General features: G+C 41.5%; 2 protein-coding genes across 2 annotated transcripts; one reads left to right on the top strand and one right to left on the bottom strand.

Moving 5' to 3' along the window:
• Positions 1-38: 38 nt before the first annotated feature.
• Positions 39-12,683, bottom strand: tmprss13a (transmembrane serine protease 13a). Its single transcript, XM_085430122.1, has 13 exons — positions 12,490-12,683; positions 7,668-7,842; positions 7,415-7,522; positions 6,700-6,870; positions 6,229-6,355; positions 5,540-5,635; positions 5,407-5,450; positions 3,643-3,805; positions 3,206-3,381; positions 2,442-2,540; positions 1,047-1,189; positions 777-929; positions 39-694 (listed from the first exon to the last, which is right to left on the bottom strand). The coding sequence occupies exons 1-13, from the start codon at positions 12,505-12,507 to the stop codon at positions 680-682; spliced, it is 1,488 nt and encodes a 495-aa protein (XP_085286248.1). The 5' UTR covers positions 12,508-12,683; the 3' UTR covers positions 39-679.
• A 672-nt stretch (positions 12,684-13,355) lies between these two features.
• LOC146694040 (uncharacterized) lies at positions 13,356-16,941 on the top strand. Its single transcript, XM_085430121.1, has 4 exons — positions 13,356-13,728; positions 13,815-14,962; positions 16,097-16,789; positions 16,878-16,941. The coding sequence occupies exons 2-4, from the start codon at positions 14,038-14,040 to the stop codon at positions 16,886-16,888; spliced, it is 1,629 nt and encodes a 542-aa protein (XP_085286247.1). The 5' UTR covers positions 13,356-13,728; positions 13,815-14,037; the 3' UTR covers positions 16,889-16,941.
• Positions 16,942-16,974: the final 33 nt, after the last annotated feature.

The following is a 16,974-nucleotide window of genomic DNA, read 5'->3' as shown; positions in this document are numbered from 1 at the left end:
CCCTCCTGCTCACAAAATCATTAAACACCACAACAAAGGGGAGTGGATGGTTCCTTCTTTATCTGATATATGTTGTGTTTGTTATTCGCGCAATCCTTCACAAACTTATGACATGAACATAACAAAGAATACGGAAAAATGGCATACAATCAAGAACAATTTCAAGAAAAATCCCAACATGAGTAGTGGCTTAAGTGCACTGCTTAGTGACTCAAGTGCAAGGTAATGCACAAAATGTTTTGATTTTAATATGGTACACAACAGTTAAAATTGTGTTCCTGGGAGAAAAAAACACCTTCATAATAATTAATCATACACAATCATACATTAATCAACCACAAACTGATTAAGGAAATCTCAGTAGAACCTCAGTAAAGCCTTTCATTGAATTACAATAAGATACAATTGAAAAAAAAAATCTGCTTTTAAAGCTCACTTAAATTAAAAATAAGCTTTAGTACACACAAAAGAATAAAATCAAAATTGAAAGACTGAAGTCAGTGCACTGATTAGCTTGTATACATGTGGGTAGTGTAAAATATATTAAATCCATGTGACCTGGGATGAGTATAGATGATGAGCACAACTTTAATGAATGTATGTGGGCATTTCTGTCATGCTGCTACTCCCTCAAGACAACTTCATTGGGAGGAAAACACCAGCAGGAAGCAAAGTGATGTCACACCATAGCTCTCTGCAAGAGGCAAAGGAGGAGTTAACATAGAGAAAGCCTTCCCCTTCTAGTTCTTATTTATTCTTTTTGCTTTCACTCTTACATGCATGCTTGTGTAGATCCAGGGCAGAACACTACTGACTCTGGTGTAAACCCCGGGTTTGTTTTTTTCACCACAGCCAGCTCCCCAGCTGGTAATCCCCACCAGGTAAAAGCGACTCTCTCCCTGGCATACCAGAGGTCCACCACTGTCACCCTGGAAAAATATATTATACTTGATTAACAGAAATGTTACTCCAAAGTTTGCTAGATGGTCAAATCCATGCATACTTATATGATTTCTGTTAGCTGTTCCTTAATACTGACTGCTCACCTGACAGGAGTCTTTGCCTCCTTCGAGTTTCCCAGCACAAAGCATATTATTGGTCACCAGACCTCCATAAGCATCACGACTGTTACACACCCGTGTATCAATGATGTCCACACTCACTTCCATCAGATCCTTCGAGACAACACCTTTAAAAAAAAAAGAAAAAACAAAAAAACGTCATTGTTTCCTTTCCATGGCAATATAATACCCCACAATAGTAGCTTGATGTAAATATTATACATTATTGTGAGTTGCACCGTCTAAGCAACAGAAATTGTGCATTGTTTGTTTTCTTCATTTTTCTTCAGTTTTTATGATTAATAATTTCGCAGTCTTTTGTTTATTGATTGAGAGTTGTCACCCACCCATCAGTCGTTAACATTATTTTTTCAAGCATATTTTTCATCAGATGATTATATAGACAACAGATACTGGTTATTTTCTCATCATTCCCTGATGTTGCTTTCTTGTAATCCTTCCCCAGTCTTTCTCAGCTTGCAGATTTTTTTTTTTTTTTTTTTAATTGCATCAGCAATGTTTAATAGTTTGCCTTTCACTGAGGAGTGGCTTCCGTCTGGTCATTCTGCCTTACAGGCCTGACTGGTGTAGTGCTGTAGAAATGGTTGTTCTTCTAAAAGGTTCTCCTATCTCCACAGAGCAAAGATGGAGCTCTGTCAGAGTGATCATTGGGTTCTTGGTCTCCTCCCTAACTAAGGCCTTTCTTTCCCAGTACCTCAGACTGGCCAGACAGAGCCCTGATGGTTTCAGACTTCTTCCATTTATGGATGATGGAGGCCATTATGCTCACTGGAACCTTTAATGCTGCAGAAGTTTTTCTTTTTCTTTTTTTTCTGCACCTTTCCCCAGATCTATACCTCCATACAATTCTTTCTCAACAATTCATTAGCACCATCAACTATGGGACCTTATATAGACGATGTGTGCTTTTCAAAATAATGTCCAATCTACTGAATTTACCACAGATGGACTTCAGTCATGTTGTAGAAACATCTGACATATTTTGAGTGCCATAGCAAAGGCTGCGAATATTTATGCTCATGTTTGTTTGTTTTTTGTTCTATCAATGCGTTGGGTGGGTGCTAACTTCCTACAATTTAAGGCTTTAGTTTCAGTGAGTAAAATGGCTAAACGTCACTCATAGACCAAACCTAAACTTTTAAAGCCTTATCTACAGTAAAACAATCAAACACTACTGGAAACAACAGCACTTAAACATGTAATGCAGACGCAAGGCAGACTGTATTGCCCAACACATTAGTATGGAAATCATGGGAATTCAGTAAAATAAATTACATTCATGAATAACTAAAACTTGGTCATTTGCTAGATTTCTAGTCTAGATTTCTAGATACTTAACATTTCTGAATTTCTGCTTACCTGAACCGGCCTGTGTGGTGCCAAAACCCGAGGTCCAGCACTGAGTTCCTTGGACAAAGTTCTGGTTATATGCTGGCAGACAAGCAGGCTGAACTTTATCTGGTTAACACAAAAATATGTATTTAAATTTTGCCAACACATCAGCCGCCTTGTGTGCTCAAAAGGATAGTATTGTAGATAGATCTGTACATATACGGTAAAACAACTTCACTATGTAAAGCAGATTAACAGTTTGACTGTGAACTCACAGGCTTTCAAAGCTCAGACTGAGCAGCAAAGGAAATATTTTCATTGCTATTACTATCCTGCACATTGTTTTAGTGTCCTGTTTTTGTTAATAATCTACACAATCTACTGTAGACTATATACAGCAGAGAGTAAGAGAAATACTTATTTGATCCCCTGCTGAATTTGGAAAAACTTTATGTAATGTGTATGGTTGCTTAAAATAAAGCTACCATAAAAATTAAAGACTGTTCCTTTCTTTGAGCAAATTCAGCATGGGATCAAATAATTATTTCCCCCACTATACTGTGCAGAATATATATGCATAACACTCTCCATAGTGCTATTAAACACAGGTTTCATCATCGAAGGATTTCTGTGCTGGATATTTCCATGGAGGAAGCAATTAAATCCTTCACACACTCTGCTTTCCAACATGATGCCCACACACATGCTTATGTGATTATTAAAATCTGAACACAGCTATAGAGGTTGGATGACTACACACATTTGTTAAAGAATGTAAAGATGCAACTAACCATTGAAAGTGACTGGGGATGTAAGTTTGAGAAGAACAACATCTTGGTCATTTGTTTTAGTGTTATAGTTCTCATTGACTATGATCTTCTCAACAAAGTACGGAACAGGCAGGTTGTTCAGCGACACCGTTCCACCATATACTCTCCAGTTCTGAGGGGATAGAGCCAAGTTGTCTCTGAAACCCCGAAAAACACTCTTCAATGGACAGCAACAGATTAATGTAGATTTCAGCACAGAATAATTGGCATTATGGTTTTTAAAATGTATGAATTTTGAATTGTTAACTGCAGCTGGACCTTAAAATATCTACAATTACAATGTACAGACTCTAGGAATCAGAGAGTTTATTAAGGTAGACTATGGTCAATTTAAGAGAGTGTGATAAAACATTTACAAAGGTATGTTTGTTTTATTTTCTTTTCTTTTTTTTTGTCACCTTGGGAAACAGTGGGCAGCAGAAAGCACAAAATCAGGGGAGATCAGGACTCCTCCGCAGACATGGGATCCTCTGAACTGTAGTGACAACTGCCAAGGCCAATGACCTATTTTAGCTATGGTGCCACCAATGATCCGGGACGTGGCCTGCTGCTTACCACAATCTGGACAACAATGCAAGGTACCATGCAAAAGAAAGAAAGGGAAACAAAACTATTGTCAGCATACAGTTTTATCCTTGATGAATGCAGAAAAAAATACATTGTATGTGCCAGCGTTGCTGCTGCAGTGCTGTTAGATCTTCATAGGAGTCACAATGTTTTATGTTATCAAGGTCACCTAACAAAACACCTTGTGGCCATAACTTAAGAACTCTTTGAGTAATTTTTACACAACTTTAAACAAGTCTTAAGATTTTATGAGGCCAAATTTTAGCCAGTTAAGTAGCAGAGGGGTTTTCTTAACTGCTTTGATGAGGTCCTAACATCCACTATTGGCCCTGTGCTCACTACCAGAAATTGCAGACCCACCACTGGCACCCTGTGCTTTTCGCAGGTAAGAGCAGGTTCACACTTACCATATCTGAGAGACATGAAAGGGTCTAGAGAAACCTGTATGTTATGGTGATATGATGGTTTGGAGAACCATATCAATGAGAGGATGAACAGACTTCTGCAGGCTAGACTATGGCCCCCTGACTGCCATTAGGTATTGGGATTAAATCATTGGATCCACTGTTGCACCCTACACTGGTGCAGTGGGTCCTGGGTTTATAGTTCATCATGATCTATAGAAATCTATAGAAATCTGGAATCGAAGGTATGGCAATCTGGAGATGTTATTGAAGCTCAAGTTACTTTGCTTTGGCCTTCAGGTCATCTGTATTTTGGGGGTTTTCTTCCTCTTAAATGTCTAATAGATTCTCTTTGGGATTCAGATCAGACCGGTTGGCCAAATGCAGTAATGATTATCAGCATTCTGATCACGATTGGTAAACCATTTAGCAGTAGTTATGGCATTGTGGATAGGTTTTTATTCCGTTAGGAAAAGGAATCGCCAACTAGAAATCAAGTCCTCATGAAGTTCTCTCTCCTGGTATATGGCTGCATTAACTTTTGATATGATAAAATATCACTGACATGATTTGGTGCCCCAAATCATCATAGACAGCAAAAGCACACAGGACTTCAAACACTTTGGATTCTGTCTCTGTCCTCTCTTTCCTCCAGACTTCAGGACCTTGATTTACAAATGAAATGCGAAATGCAATTTGATCTTTTAAAAGGACGTTGGACATAAAGTCCAGGTAAGACATTTTTGATATTGTTTCTCACATTCCTAATATCAAGATGTATTTGGTGGCTCTTAATGCTAAAATAGCAGCCTCTTTCCCAAATTCAAAGCTCTGCCAAGTTCTTTGACAATCCTTTCAAAGCTTCATCTTGCCTGTTAAAGTTAGCCTTTTCAGCAGTGACCTTCTGTGGCTCACCCTCCTGGAGGTTGTCAGTTATCATCATCTGAATAACCGTACAGCCAGCAATCATCCCCATGATTGCGACCGTGTGTACTGACCAAAGCTATCAAAAATTCTAACAGAAAAATGCTTGAACCTTGAAATTTTCAGAAAATGATTCAGATACTTTTGTTAGTATTGCACTGGCTAATAACTGCATTTCAGTCATAGGTACTGGGTGTAAGGCAGACATAGAAAAAGAAATAAAAAGTGTGTGACATATGACTGTAGGAACAGATGGAGGCTCCTTACCCACACACTGCAGGGAGACAGTCTGCTTGTTCGGACAGGGAGAACTGCATGTTGCCACAATAAGGGAAACATGTTAAAATGGGTACATGCAGTCAACCAATGCTAATGTTGTTAACCAACAAATCATATGTACCTGACATTTACCCGAGCCTGGATTGGAGCAGATCTTGTACTGTTGTTCAGTGTTAAACCTGTGGAATCTGATTGAATTGTAGCTGTCATATAGACGCTGGAGACAGAGAGAAAAATGATTAGATAAACGTGCACATATAGAGACCATTTTCTGCAGTTAATATCTGAGTGAATCTGTAAACTAATTGCGCTTCTATCATACTGAGATGCCCCACTGGTAGTCATTCCTGTGGAGAATCAATTCAACCCTAAACACAGCAGCAGATCAGGTGATGTTTCATGAACCTCTGTGGGTAATTACAGGTTGGGGTTTGAAGCCCACGTGTTTAAGGGCTGTTGTTGAAATCGACCCTTCCAAATGACAAGCTAAATCACTCATTCATGAAGCCCGTGCTAGGTCTAAATGATGATAGATAATGGTAAGATATATTATGAAGATTACCTTTGATCCAAATTTTTTCTCAGCTGCCTTTAAACTTTTTAGCCTTTATTTATATAGGGCACTAGAGAGAAGACAGCTAGTAAAGGGCCTCAGGGTGTATGCAAACCCAGGCCTCTGCAATGGTCTGGGTTGCCTGTTCTACTGAACTATACCAGCACCCAGCTATCTTTAAACTTTTTTATACATGATGTTCAATACATTTTAGGTGAGCTATGACAATAATAGGCAGGGTAAAGTGGTGATCATACTTTCTGAATCCTTGCCGCTTGCAGATCTGCTTGGCTTCATTGTCATCCCACCCTTGGTTACACACTGGTAGGAAGCGGCCATCTGTGGCTGTTCTGACCTGCAGACTGTTTCCCTCACCAAACCTCACTGGAGAAGTAATAACAAGAAGGGATAACAAAAAGAATACACCTTAAATCTCCTAAGTCCATTATGTGCACATGTGACTATTAGGCAATTTTAGCTTTCATTTTGCAGAAAATGTTTAATTTGCCAAGACCTTTCTTGTGCATTCTTCTAATATATTTACCTTGTTGTTAGGCATTACATAGAGTGTATAATATGAATAAAGCCAATACAATTATACATGATTCAGATTTAAGTTGGATCCCCTAAGAATTCTTACATATATTGATACATATTCCTTCCATAGATTATTATTGTTATTTTCCAATCCTACTTCATCTTCTTTCTTTATGAGTGTGCTGATTTACCACAGTATGCTTCGTCAGTGCCATGTTGGCAGTCCTCTTTTCCATCACAAATCACAGTATTGTTTGGGCAGTTGTCCTTTGGCAAAACTGCACTTTGGGTTTTCTCATCATTGCTCCCATCATGCTCATCGTAGTGGATCACTGATGTTGCTCTCCTGGTGCCGTACACAACTGTGGTTGGAGAGTATGTAGTAATGATTTTAAAGTAAGTAGAGGTAGAGTGTGCCATTATTGTTATCCTTCACACAAACAAAATAATGAAATAAAATAAGAACAGTAATATGCATCTTAAAATTGACTTTCCATCTCACTTAATAAATATCAGCAACTATTTATACGTACTCCAGTTAACATAAATGATTTTCAAAGTGAGCACCGCATGCAACGGACCACACAGAGAAAACATTTTGTCAGTGCCAACAAATCTCTGTGGAAGTAAAAAAATTCATATAATTCCATTCCATTTTTATTTATAGTTGCAAAATAATGTGTTATATACTGGTAATGACATTTAATAACTGAGTTTATGCTTCATACTGTTTTTAAATACCAACATACACAAAAATGAGCAAATGAAAATAGATAAATTCTTACACTCTTAGGACCACAAGGGCACAAAAATACTGTAAGTAACTGAGATTCACATGCAGATACAACAGGTTCAAATAACTTAGTTCACAAGTTTTGATGACACTGTTCAGTGATCAAAGTATACCTCCAAGCCAAATGGCCACCCCCAGCAGAGCAAGCAACAGTAGGACTGACACCGACACACCAATGCACCTTTTCTTGCTCTCACAGCATCCCTTTTTCTTCTTTGGAACTAAACACAGTCAGAACAAAAGCATATAGTGACACACATATTAATGATCGTTGGAGCGACTCTGACTCAGCATTTATTTTGTTTGTACATTTGCAATACGTGGATTTTATTCCTAGAAAATATGGGAGGAGCGGGTATAACTCACTTGTGATGGGCTGTGAGACTTGGGGAACAGCCACAGATGATGGATACCGAGGGATGTAACGTGGCTGGGTTGGGGGCATCATCCCTGGACCGAAGCCATACACCACCTCTTCATAAGACCTGAGGGGTGGCTGTGTGTGGACAGCAACAGAGTAGTAGGGAGGAGGGGGGGTGCCCTAAGAGAAAAAGACAAAAACAATGAGGGCAAAACAAATACTCTGCAAGATTTCAAAGATAAAATCTCTAACTGGAATAACAAACAATGTCATGTGAAGTCTATGTCCAATATTATGTAATCACTCCTTGGGCACAAGATGTTGTTTGTTTGCTTTCTATGTTTGCTCATCTTGAGAGTAGTTTTATTTTAATGGGGAGAACCTGAACGTTCTGAATTTCAACCAAATTAAATCAAAGTTATTAATTGTTTTGCATGTCAATGAGGGAAATTAGTATTTGGTCCTCTACAGCCTAGCTAGAAACCTGACTCTGACCACCACCATGTGCAAGACCATGGTCAAGGTCATGCAGGGGCATAGCCAGAACTCACTCATATAGAAAATCTGTGGAGAGAGCTGAAGTTTCAAATTGCCAAGCAGCAGCCAAGAAAACTAAAGGATTTGATTCTGTAAAGAGAAGTGGGCCAAAGTGGGCCTTCCTGAGATAAGTAAAAACCTGGTGACCCCTGTGCTTGCCAACAAGGATTTTTCCAGTACTAAGTCATGTTCTAAGGCATATATATTAGGTATAATATATACAATTAGACATACATGAGCTAAAATGGTAAATCATCCATATGTGTTTCTTGTTGTTAAGACTCTGCACATTTGTGGTTGTCAAGAGTCTGCATGTAACCTATTGTCCTCCATGATATCCAAACACTGTTATCAAGTCTACACCAGCTCAACAACCTTATAGGCACAAAGAAAGAAGTGATGTATCCTGGCAACAGTGTCTAACAGATCAGATTTAGGAGTATGTTCCTCATTTCTCAGTGATATCGTCTCTGCTAGTAGCCATATCAAGAATTTCAAACAAAGGTCTTAATCCATATTTGGAGACTTGCATGGGACAAGTTGGTGCAAAATGATAGTGGGAAAAATGCACCTAAGAACAAGTTTGTTCGCTGGGTTTTTCTTAGAGGAATAAGTGGCTCAAATACTTTAATCCACATGGGTTAAAGGTCTACCATGTGTTCATTGGGAGTGACTCATGGCACAGACTACTGACTAGTTAGATAGCCACCTTAGTAAAAGAATGGTGTCTAAGCAGCTGTCAGCCGTAGTGCGTTTCCCTACTGTATCTACCAAATAACTGGTTTTGGTATCACTTCGTTGTTAGCAAGTGTTACTTTAATAAGTTCTCCCAAAAGTGTTGGAGGTTAATCTGGGCAAAACAAGGATGTTGCAACACTTTCTAATGCATTTTTTCTTTTTGTTTGTTTTAAGAGGGTGTGGTATTGTTTTTGGTCAACAAAAAAGTTCCAGTAAGCATTTGTCAACCTTAGGGTGTCATTGACTGGAATCACTGCATATAACAATATCTCTCTGATTGCCTTTCTACTACGGAACAATCCAGCAATCCAGCACCCTAACACTGACCCGGTGTCTCGTTTTCTTTTTTCCTAAGATGATAAAGTTAGTCTGTGGGCCATACCTCCCCATTTTTATCAATTATTAACAATGATCACCCCTGGCCCCCATCCCACACTTTGAGAATCACTGCACATGCTGTGTTTATTCTGAAAGGAATTTGGCCTGTGCTGCTAGTGTTTCAGTGTCACATGCACCATTTCCTTGAAATAGTGTGCAATGGCATTTTAGGTATGTTTTCTCTTACTGGCTAGGTGATTCAGGTGATTCTGCTACCCAGTCAGGAGCAGTAAAAAACCCTGTGAGTGTGCACAATGGACTATAATTGCCATAGGTGTAGCACTTGTGTAACATAGCATGGTGTTCATTGCCCATTGTTTCGCTTTAAAAGATGTTTGTCTATTTTTTGTCAGGGATAAATCTGAATCTGTTGGTTAAAGAAAACCCTTTTTTCTTTGTTATTTAAAATATTATTTTTTTCAATTGAATTCGGTCATAAATAATGTTGAATCTTAATTAAGCTTTAAAATTAAGATACATTTATTTATTAGAAGACTGCACTGGTTATAGACTGCAATTTTGTTTTAGAGCAAACAAGTTAAAAAAGATTCATCCTCATGTGTTCACACCAGGTATGCAGATAGAGTCAATCTTTACCTAGTTATATGGTTACAAAGTACTTAAAGTCTTATAAATTATGTCCACTGTGCTAAATCAAATTTGGGCAGAAAAATGTGAATTTGATTTGTTATTTTCTTCATCAATAACAGCATGATCTTTGGTTTTAAACCAAGTTTTCTGCTGATTTCTTCAATATTCATGTTTTCTTGTTTTAATGACAAATGGTCTGATTAATTTATTAGATTAATTTCACCGGAAATTAATCTAATAAGAATAACAACACTGGTCAACAAGCATTTTCCTTCTGAGACTCTTTCACCTGTATTTTAGCAGATTTTACTGGCTGACACCAAACTGGAAAATTATGTTCCAAGTACTCGCCAACTTCGATGATGTTTCAGCATTTAAGAAATAAGTTTGGTCTCAAGAAAAGTAAAACCAAAGTTAAGGAAAGCATTTTTGCTGGTCCTGAAATCTGCGAACGGGATGTTTGATGATTGGTTCCGAATGAAACTGAACCCAGCTCAACTAGGTTGTGCAGAATTTTCTTAGCAGTCACAGAGGAAAAAGTTTTGCTGAGCTTGTGGATAACACACTGAAAGTGTGTGAACTACTAAGATTTTCCCATGCTCATTGCTGGAGCATGGCTCATGGATTTCATCAAAATAAAAAGCCAATATCAACTCTTGGTCCCTACAAAGACAAACAGATATGCTGTACAAGTGAAAAACCAAGAGCTAAATTAACAGAGATTTGCTTTAACATATCTCTAGGAAACAAATTAAAACAGTCTTGGCAGAAAATAGCTACAATTCCAAACATTGTGTTGATATATTGATGTTCAGCAGTATCAAAACATGAGTGATGTGTATGTCACAAACCTGACACGCAAGCTTTAATTTGATTACATATCTGAAATCACTGTAAAACAATGGATAAAGACCTGGAATTTCCTACTAGCAAATAAAAATATATTTTGTAGATCAGTCTAATGAGGCAAACCTTCTACTGGTGCCTGGTTGTGTCTAAAGGTAACAAAATCTACCAACCAACATGTCACTAACTTACATGTGAAACTATTTTCAGCTAAACTAAGCAAAAGTATTTTTGTACAGCAATTAAAACGTGTGCTAATTTTAGTACTGTGCTCTTTATGCGACATGTGGGAACGCAGCTGGTGATATCAACGTTTGCAAATGCTAAATGCTCTGTGGCTGTACCTGTTCCATTATCAACTAAGCCTCTGTAGAAAGTCATACAATGTGAAAAAACAAGTTTCTGATGAGTCATTTGACCTCCTGACATTCTTATAGCATGAAAGAGAAACATTTGTTTGTTTTCACATACATACATACATTATTTAAACAGTTTTTGTCACGTTGTAAGTGATTTCAATCCTGAAACTGCTGCTATGAGCAGTTTGCAGTTTGTGTATGAACTGCACCAAGAAATTGAGAAAAAATAAGATGTGCTATTAGGGTAGGGTCACTGGTAAATAACCCTTAAAGAAATACTTTCCTTTATGCAGTCTAAATTTTGGGCTTGACCATTGCCTTTCCTCAGCTGTTGAGACCTTTTTCTAATATCAATGTGATCACACTTCCATAAACTGGGGAGACGAGCATATAGTTCTCAAAATTTAGATTTGCTATTAAACCTGTTTCAAGTTAAGTTCAGTAAAAGTGTGAAACTGTGAAGGCAAGCATTACTCACCAACAAAGATGTATAGTTTTTTTTTTTTTTAAAGACCTATAGGCAGCATAAACCTTACTTTATTGTAATCAAATGCCTTAGCAGAATTAGGTGGAGGTATAGTCATATTTCTCAGCATAGTGCACACGGTCATATTTCACAGTTTGCTCTCAAGCTATTATTATAAATAAAAGGTGGAAAAATTAGAGGATCTATGCAACACAAAGGACAGCATCACTCACACAAACCATGTCATCTAAAATTACAAAATCCATCCATCCATTTTCTTCTGTTAGCACAGTTGAGGGTAAGCTACAACATAATCTGATATAAAATGGTAAACTAAAACTGTCCCCCTTTTTTAATCTGCCAGCCTTGTATGGGCAAAATTAATAATTCTAGATTCAAACACAACATCCAGAACATACAATGAAATGCAGAAAGGTGCAATTACAGGTATCTCTCTCTTTATTTTATCTAAAAAGACAAGAGTTAGTACAATGAAAATGTGAAGTTTAATAACATTATTTCCTCCATCATCACATCAGGAATATACACAATTTCACAGACACAGGGATTTGTTTATGTGTTCGTGCATCTATACCATATCTCTATATTACACAGTCTAAAATTGAATAAAGAATACAAATAATTGCCCATATAGACTATATAAGCCAAGACAGAAAGCCTCTATAACACCTGAAGGAAAGTGAAGTCAAATCTTTCGCTCTGTAATCTCTTTACTGAACAACATTCTTCAGCCTTCTGAAGAATGCAACATATACTCACAAGCAACACAGTTCTCTAAATTCAAAACAATGCAAACTGAAGCAGAAAACACAGCCATCATTCAGGTGAACAGTAATTAAGTGGGAAGTTTGACTATTGAGTGAATACACGCCAGCAAGAATCAGAACCTACCGGGTCATGTTTATCCATTGGACTCAGGAAAGCAAAGTGTGTAGAGTGGAGGTGAGAGCAGGTGGGTGGAGCTTTTTCAGTGCAGGTTTACACAGTCTGGAGCATGGTGGTGAAACATTAAGCACGTTTGTTCTCCTTCCTTTCGTCTCCTCTGCTTTTTACTCAACTGTGTTTCCCACTCAACTTAAACCAAGCAATAGGTAGGTAGGCCTATCTTCCCCCTCCCATCGTAATACCTCCCATGTAAATCCTTCCTTCTTTGCTTCACAGAGACGGGCGTGTCCAGTGCACCAATATCCTACCTGTCAGACCAGTTTTGTAGCAGCAGCATACTGAGATTGATTCACAGTATGAAGCTCAAATAACCTAAGCTGAGCTGTCAGGGCCCTGGACTCAACTGGCCTCTTCTTCCAAGAGTATGACATGATTTCTTTTTCAATCTGGAATTCATGGATGTAGAATTCACCACAGTGTATTTAAACCCTGGAGACAAGCAGACTGCCCGGCCCCACAACAACAGAGCAGCCCATCAGCCTGGACCCCGAACAGACGACCAGCTCCTCCTGGCTATCTGGTCGTCTGGTCCATGACTTCTCTTGGAAGACAGCATCTCGTTCTTGGCTGGGGAAGAGAAACTCTGGGCCTTCTTTCTGACTGTAGCGTCGAAGCACCAGTCAGTGTATTCCTTCAGAGCATCCAAATTCTCCTTGTTGTCCTCCAGGGTGTTGGACATTATTATGCAGATATGTGTTGTTGTCTGTCAATTTTCTGGTGTGTTTTAAGCTTCAAAAAGTGTCTGTTTAATCTTTATTCCCCCAAGTCTCCAGCGTCTGACCTCACCTAGCATTTCCGTTCCACCTAGCATCTACCCAGGAAGACTTCTACATTATTAGTGCGATTTCTCCCTCTGAAAAATATAGGGGGGTGGATCGATACAAATATTGATAGTTTATTTGTCAGGATCTGACGGCGCCCTGACCGGTCGACCTGCCAGTGTGTGTATATCTGTGTGCGTGTGTATGTGTCTCTCCTATCGCCCTGTCTTCCCCTCCGGCTCCGCTGAGATGTGTTAGGAGGTAACCTAGCAACAGGCTACCTCCGACCCGGAAGTGCTGTCGCCCGGAGCTGCCACACCTGCAGTCAATCCACCAGCTGCTGCCAATCAACTACTATCTTCAGCAGGGCTACTTAATGGTGTGGCTGAGCGACAGACAGCGCTGGAGTATTGCACTAAGCCTGGTAGTGTTTTCGAGTCGCTAACGTTATTGAAGTGCTGTCTGATCTTCGTACTCATTCTGCTGTCGTGTGTGTGTGTGTGCACCCAGGGATTGACGGAGGATTTACGGACACTAAGGAAGCACTTGGAGGAGAGACGGGCACTCACTACCACGCACGGGCTTACACGGAAGGAGGGACGCACTATCACCATTGTTGCACATTTGAACTGTTGTCACCTTGCTGCACTGTAAATAAATGCACTGTCATTATTTCTGAGCTCCGCGCCTGAGTCCACTCTTTAACAACCGTGACAGAATACTCCAGCCAGCCATGGACTCAGCGGACTCAAACCCAGTTCAACGAGAGCTCTCCGTTCAGGGCGAAGTTTTGGACCGCCATGAGAGCATGATGAAACACATCATGACGGAACAAACAGCGATGCGACAGGTGCTTGCAAACATTCAAGGTATGTTACTCACCGCGCCCGGCACCTCAGCTAAAAATCCACAACCCACTCCATCAGTAAGTGTGGCTGCAGCTTGCCCACTACCCCCTTCGCCTCCACCACCTCCACCTAGGCGAGAACATACATTACCGGTTCCGGAGAAGTTTGATGGAGATATAACAAAGAGTCGAGGCTTTCTGATGCAGTGTTCATTGATTTTCAGACAACAGACACAGGCTTACGGCTCAGATTGTGCGAAGATCACGCTTATGGTGGAACTGATGACTGGCCGGGCGCTGCAATGGGCACAAGCCGTTTTAAATGTTCAACCAAATATCTCCTACCAGGATTTTCTGACCAAGTTCCTCTGTGTGTTTGATAAAGGAACGGATGCAGATGGCGCTGCTAATCGTTTGTTTACCCTAAAGCAGGGACATAAGAGTGTCGCGGATTTCTCCATTGACTTTTGGATCCTGGCCGAGGAGACGGGCTGGGCAGAAAACGCACTCCGGGGAGCCTTCCTGAACTGCCTAAACGAAGAACTCAAACATGAGTTAGCTACGAAAGAGCTACCTAAACCCCTTAGCACTTTGATTAATATGTGCATTCAACTGGATAATCATATAAGAGAGTTTGGGAGACGGGCAGATGAAGAACGACGGCTGGCAGGAGGCGCCAATGCGCCTACCGGGTTGCTTCCTTCTCACTGGCGAGAGGAAGAAGAAGACCCAGCGGAGGATGAGGAACAGCCGATGCAGCTGGGCCGGGCTTGGTTCGGTGCTTCCCATCGGAGGAGAAGACAGCGCACGGGTGAGTGCTTCGTGTGTGGGAAAAGGGGACACTGGGCTGATACCTGTCCGAAGCGAGTAAAAGACTCCGCCCGCCAGTAGCTGTGGGGATACTGGCGGGTGCTACGGCTAACTCTGTTCCCCATCTCAGTTGTCCGGCCAAGCTGATTTTTCATTCCCTTACTCACCCGTGTAGCGCGCTGATTGACTCTGGAGCTGAGCAGAGTTTTTTGGATGAATCACTAGCTCATAAATTAGCCGTACCCATTGTTCCTCTCCCTGAACCTCTCCAGGTTTCGGCTCTTGACGGCAGCCCTCTGACTACGGTCACTCACCGCACTCGTACCATCACACTCACCCTCTCTGGCAATCACTCGGAGCAGCTCAGTTTGTTTCTTTTTAAATCTCCTGATGCTCCCCTTGTGTTGGGCTATCACTGGCTGCGACAACATAATCCGCAGATCGAAAGGGCCACGGGCCGTATTTCAGGGTGGAGCAGTCAGTGTCACGCTTTGTGCTTGCGCTCCGCGACTTTTGGTGCGACGGTCGCTGGCTCCGCGGAGCCTGTTGCGCCTCCTGATTTGTCTGGTGTTCCGCCTGAGTATCATGACCTGGCCCAGGTTTTTAGCAACGACAAAGCCTCCTCACTTTCTGCCCCATCGCCCGTACGACTGTGGCATTGATTTGATTCCCCGCACTCCCTTGCCCACCAGTCGACTTTATAACATCTCCAAGCCCGAGCGGGAGTCGATGGAACGGTACATTAATGACTCCTTGGCGGCCAGCATCATTCGACCCTCCACTTCCCCTTTGGGCATGGGATTTTTCTTTGTGGCGAAGAAGGACAGGTCACTCCGGCCGTGTATCGATTTCCGGGGTTTGAATAAGATCACGATCAAGAACAAGTACCCCTTGCCCTTGCTGGCGTCCGCCTTTGAGCTCCTCCAGGGCGCCACGGTTTTTTCCAAATTGGACCTCCGCAATGCTTACCACCTGATGCGGATTCGTGAAGGGGATGAATGGAAAACAGCATTCAACACTCACCTTGGACATTTCGAGTACCTGGTGATGCCTTTTGGGCTCACCAATGCCCCTGCTGTTTTCCAGGCTATGATTAATGATGATCTCATTAACCACTGTGTTTTTGTCTACCTAGACGACATCCTTGTGTTTTCCCGGAGCCCAGCAGAACATGTGGAGCATGTGAGGCTCATACTGCAGCGCTTATTGGAGAATCGCCTGTTTGTGAAGGCTGAGAAATGTGAGTTCCATGTTCCAACTGTGTCTTTCCTGGGCTTTGTGGTGGAACAGGGGCGGCTGCGTGCGGACCCAGGTAAGGTCAAGGCGGTGGTTGAGTGGCCAGTGCCCAAGAATCGCAGGGAGTTGCAAAAATTTCTGGGATTTGCCAACTTCTACAGGCGCTTCATTCGCAACTTTGGCTGGATTGCCTTGCCTCTGACTGCCCTTACCTCTCCCATGTTGTTGTTTCAGTGGTCTCTGGATGCTCAGCGGGCTTTCGGTCAACTGAAGGCTCTGTTTTCATCTGCGCCTGTGCTGGTACAGGCTCACCTGGAGCTCCCATTCTTCGTGGAGGTGGATGCTTCCGACTCAGGGGTGGGGGCCGTCCTCTCGCAGCGGGTGGCCGGTAAGATGCATCCCTGTGCCTTCTTTTCTCGCACGCAGAGCGGAATTATGATGTTGGTGACCGGGAGCTTCTCGCTGTTAAAATGGCCCTGGAGGAATGGCGTCACTGGCTGGAGGGGAGCAAGTATCCAGTGGTGGTGTGGACAGACCACAGAAATTTGGCGTACCTCCAGGCTGCAAAGCGCCTTAACGCCCGACAGGCCAGGTAGGCCCTGTTCTTCGCTCGCTTTGACCTTACCATCACTTACAGACCCGGGTCTCGCAACGCCAAGGCTGATGCGCTGTCTCGACAGTTTACGCCTGAGGCCGAGGGCGATGAGAAGGACTTGCCCATCTTGCCTCCATCTTGTTTCGTCGGCGCTTTGACCTAGGAGATTGAGCGGGTTGTGC

Source organism: Copadichromis virginalis, linkage group LG14 (assembly GCF_057382275.1).
Source record: "Copadichromis virginalis isolate Kocher_CV1m ecotype Utaka linkage group LG14, C_Virginalis_male_GT1.1, whole genome shotgun sequence".
NCBI classification, from domain to species: Eukaryota; Metazoa; Chordata; class Actinopteri; order Cichliformes; family Cichlidae; genus Copadichromis; species Copadichromis virginalis.
Note: the sequence above shows the minus strand (reverse complement) of the source record. Positions and strands in the feature narration are given on the sequence as shown.

Bases quoted from the DNA above. Each gene is read 5' to 3' on its own strand.
- tmprss13a (XM_085430122.1), bottom strand. The intron at 7,523-7,667 runs GTGAGTTATACC...GACTGTGTTTAG, and splicing joins AGTCTCACAGCCCATCACAA to TTCCAAAGAAGAAAAAGGGA. The intron at 3,382-3,642 runs GTGACAAAAAAA...TCGGGGTTTCAG, and splicing joins GCTGCCCACTGTTTCCCAAG to AGACAACTTGGCTCTATCCC.
- LOC146694040 (XM_085430121.1), top strand. From the start codon at position 14,038: ATGGACTCAGCGGACTCAAACCCAGTTCAACGAGAGCTCTCCGTTCAG. The intron at 14,963-16,096 runs GTGAGTGCTTCG...TTGTCTACCTAG, and splicing joins GAGGAGAAGACAGCGCACGG to ACGACATCCTTGTGTTTTCC.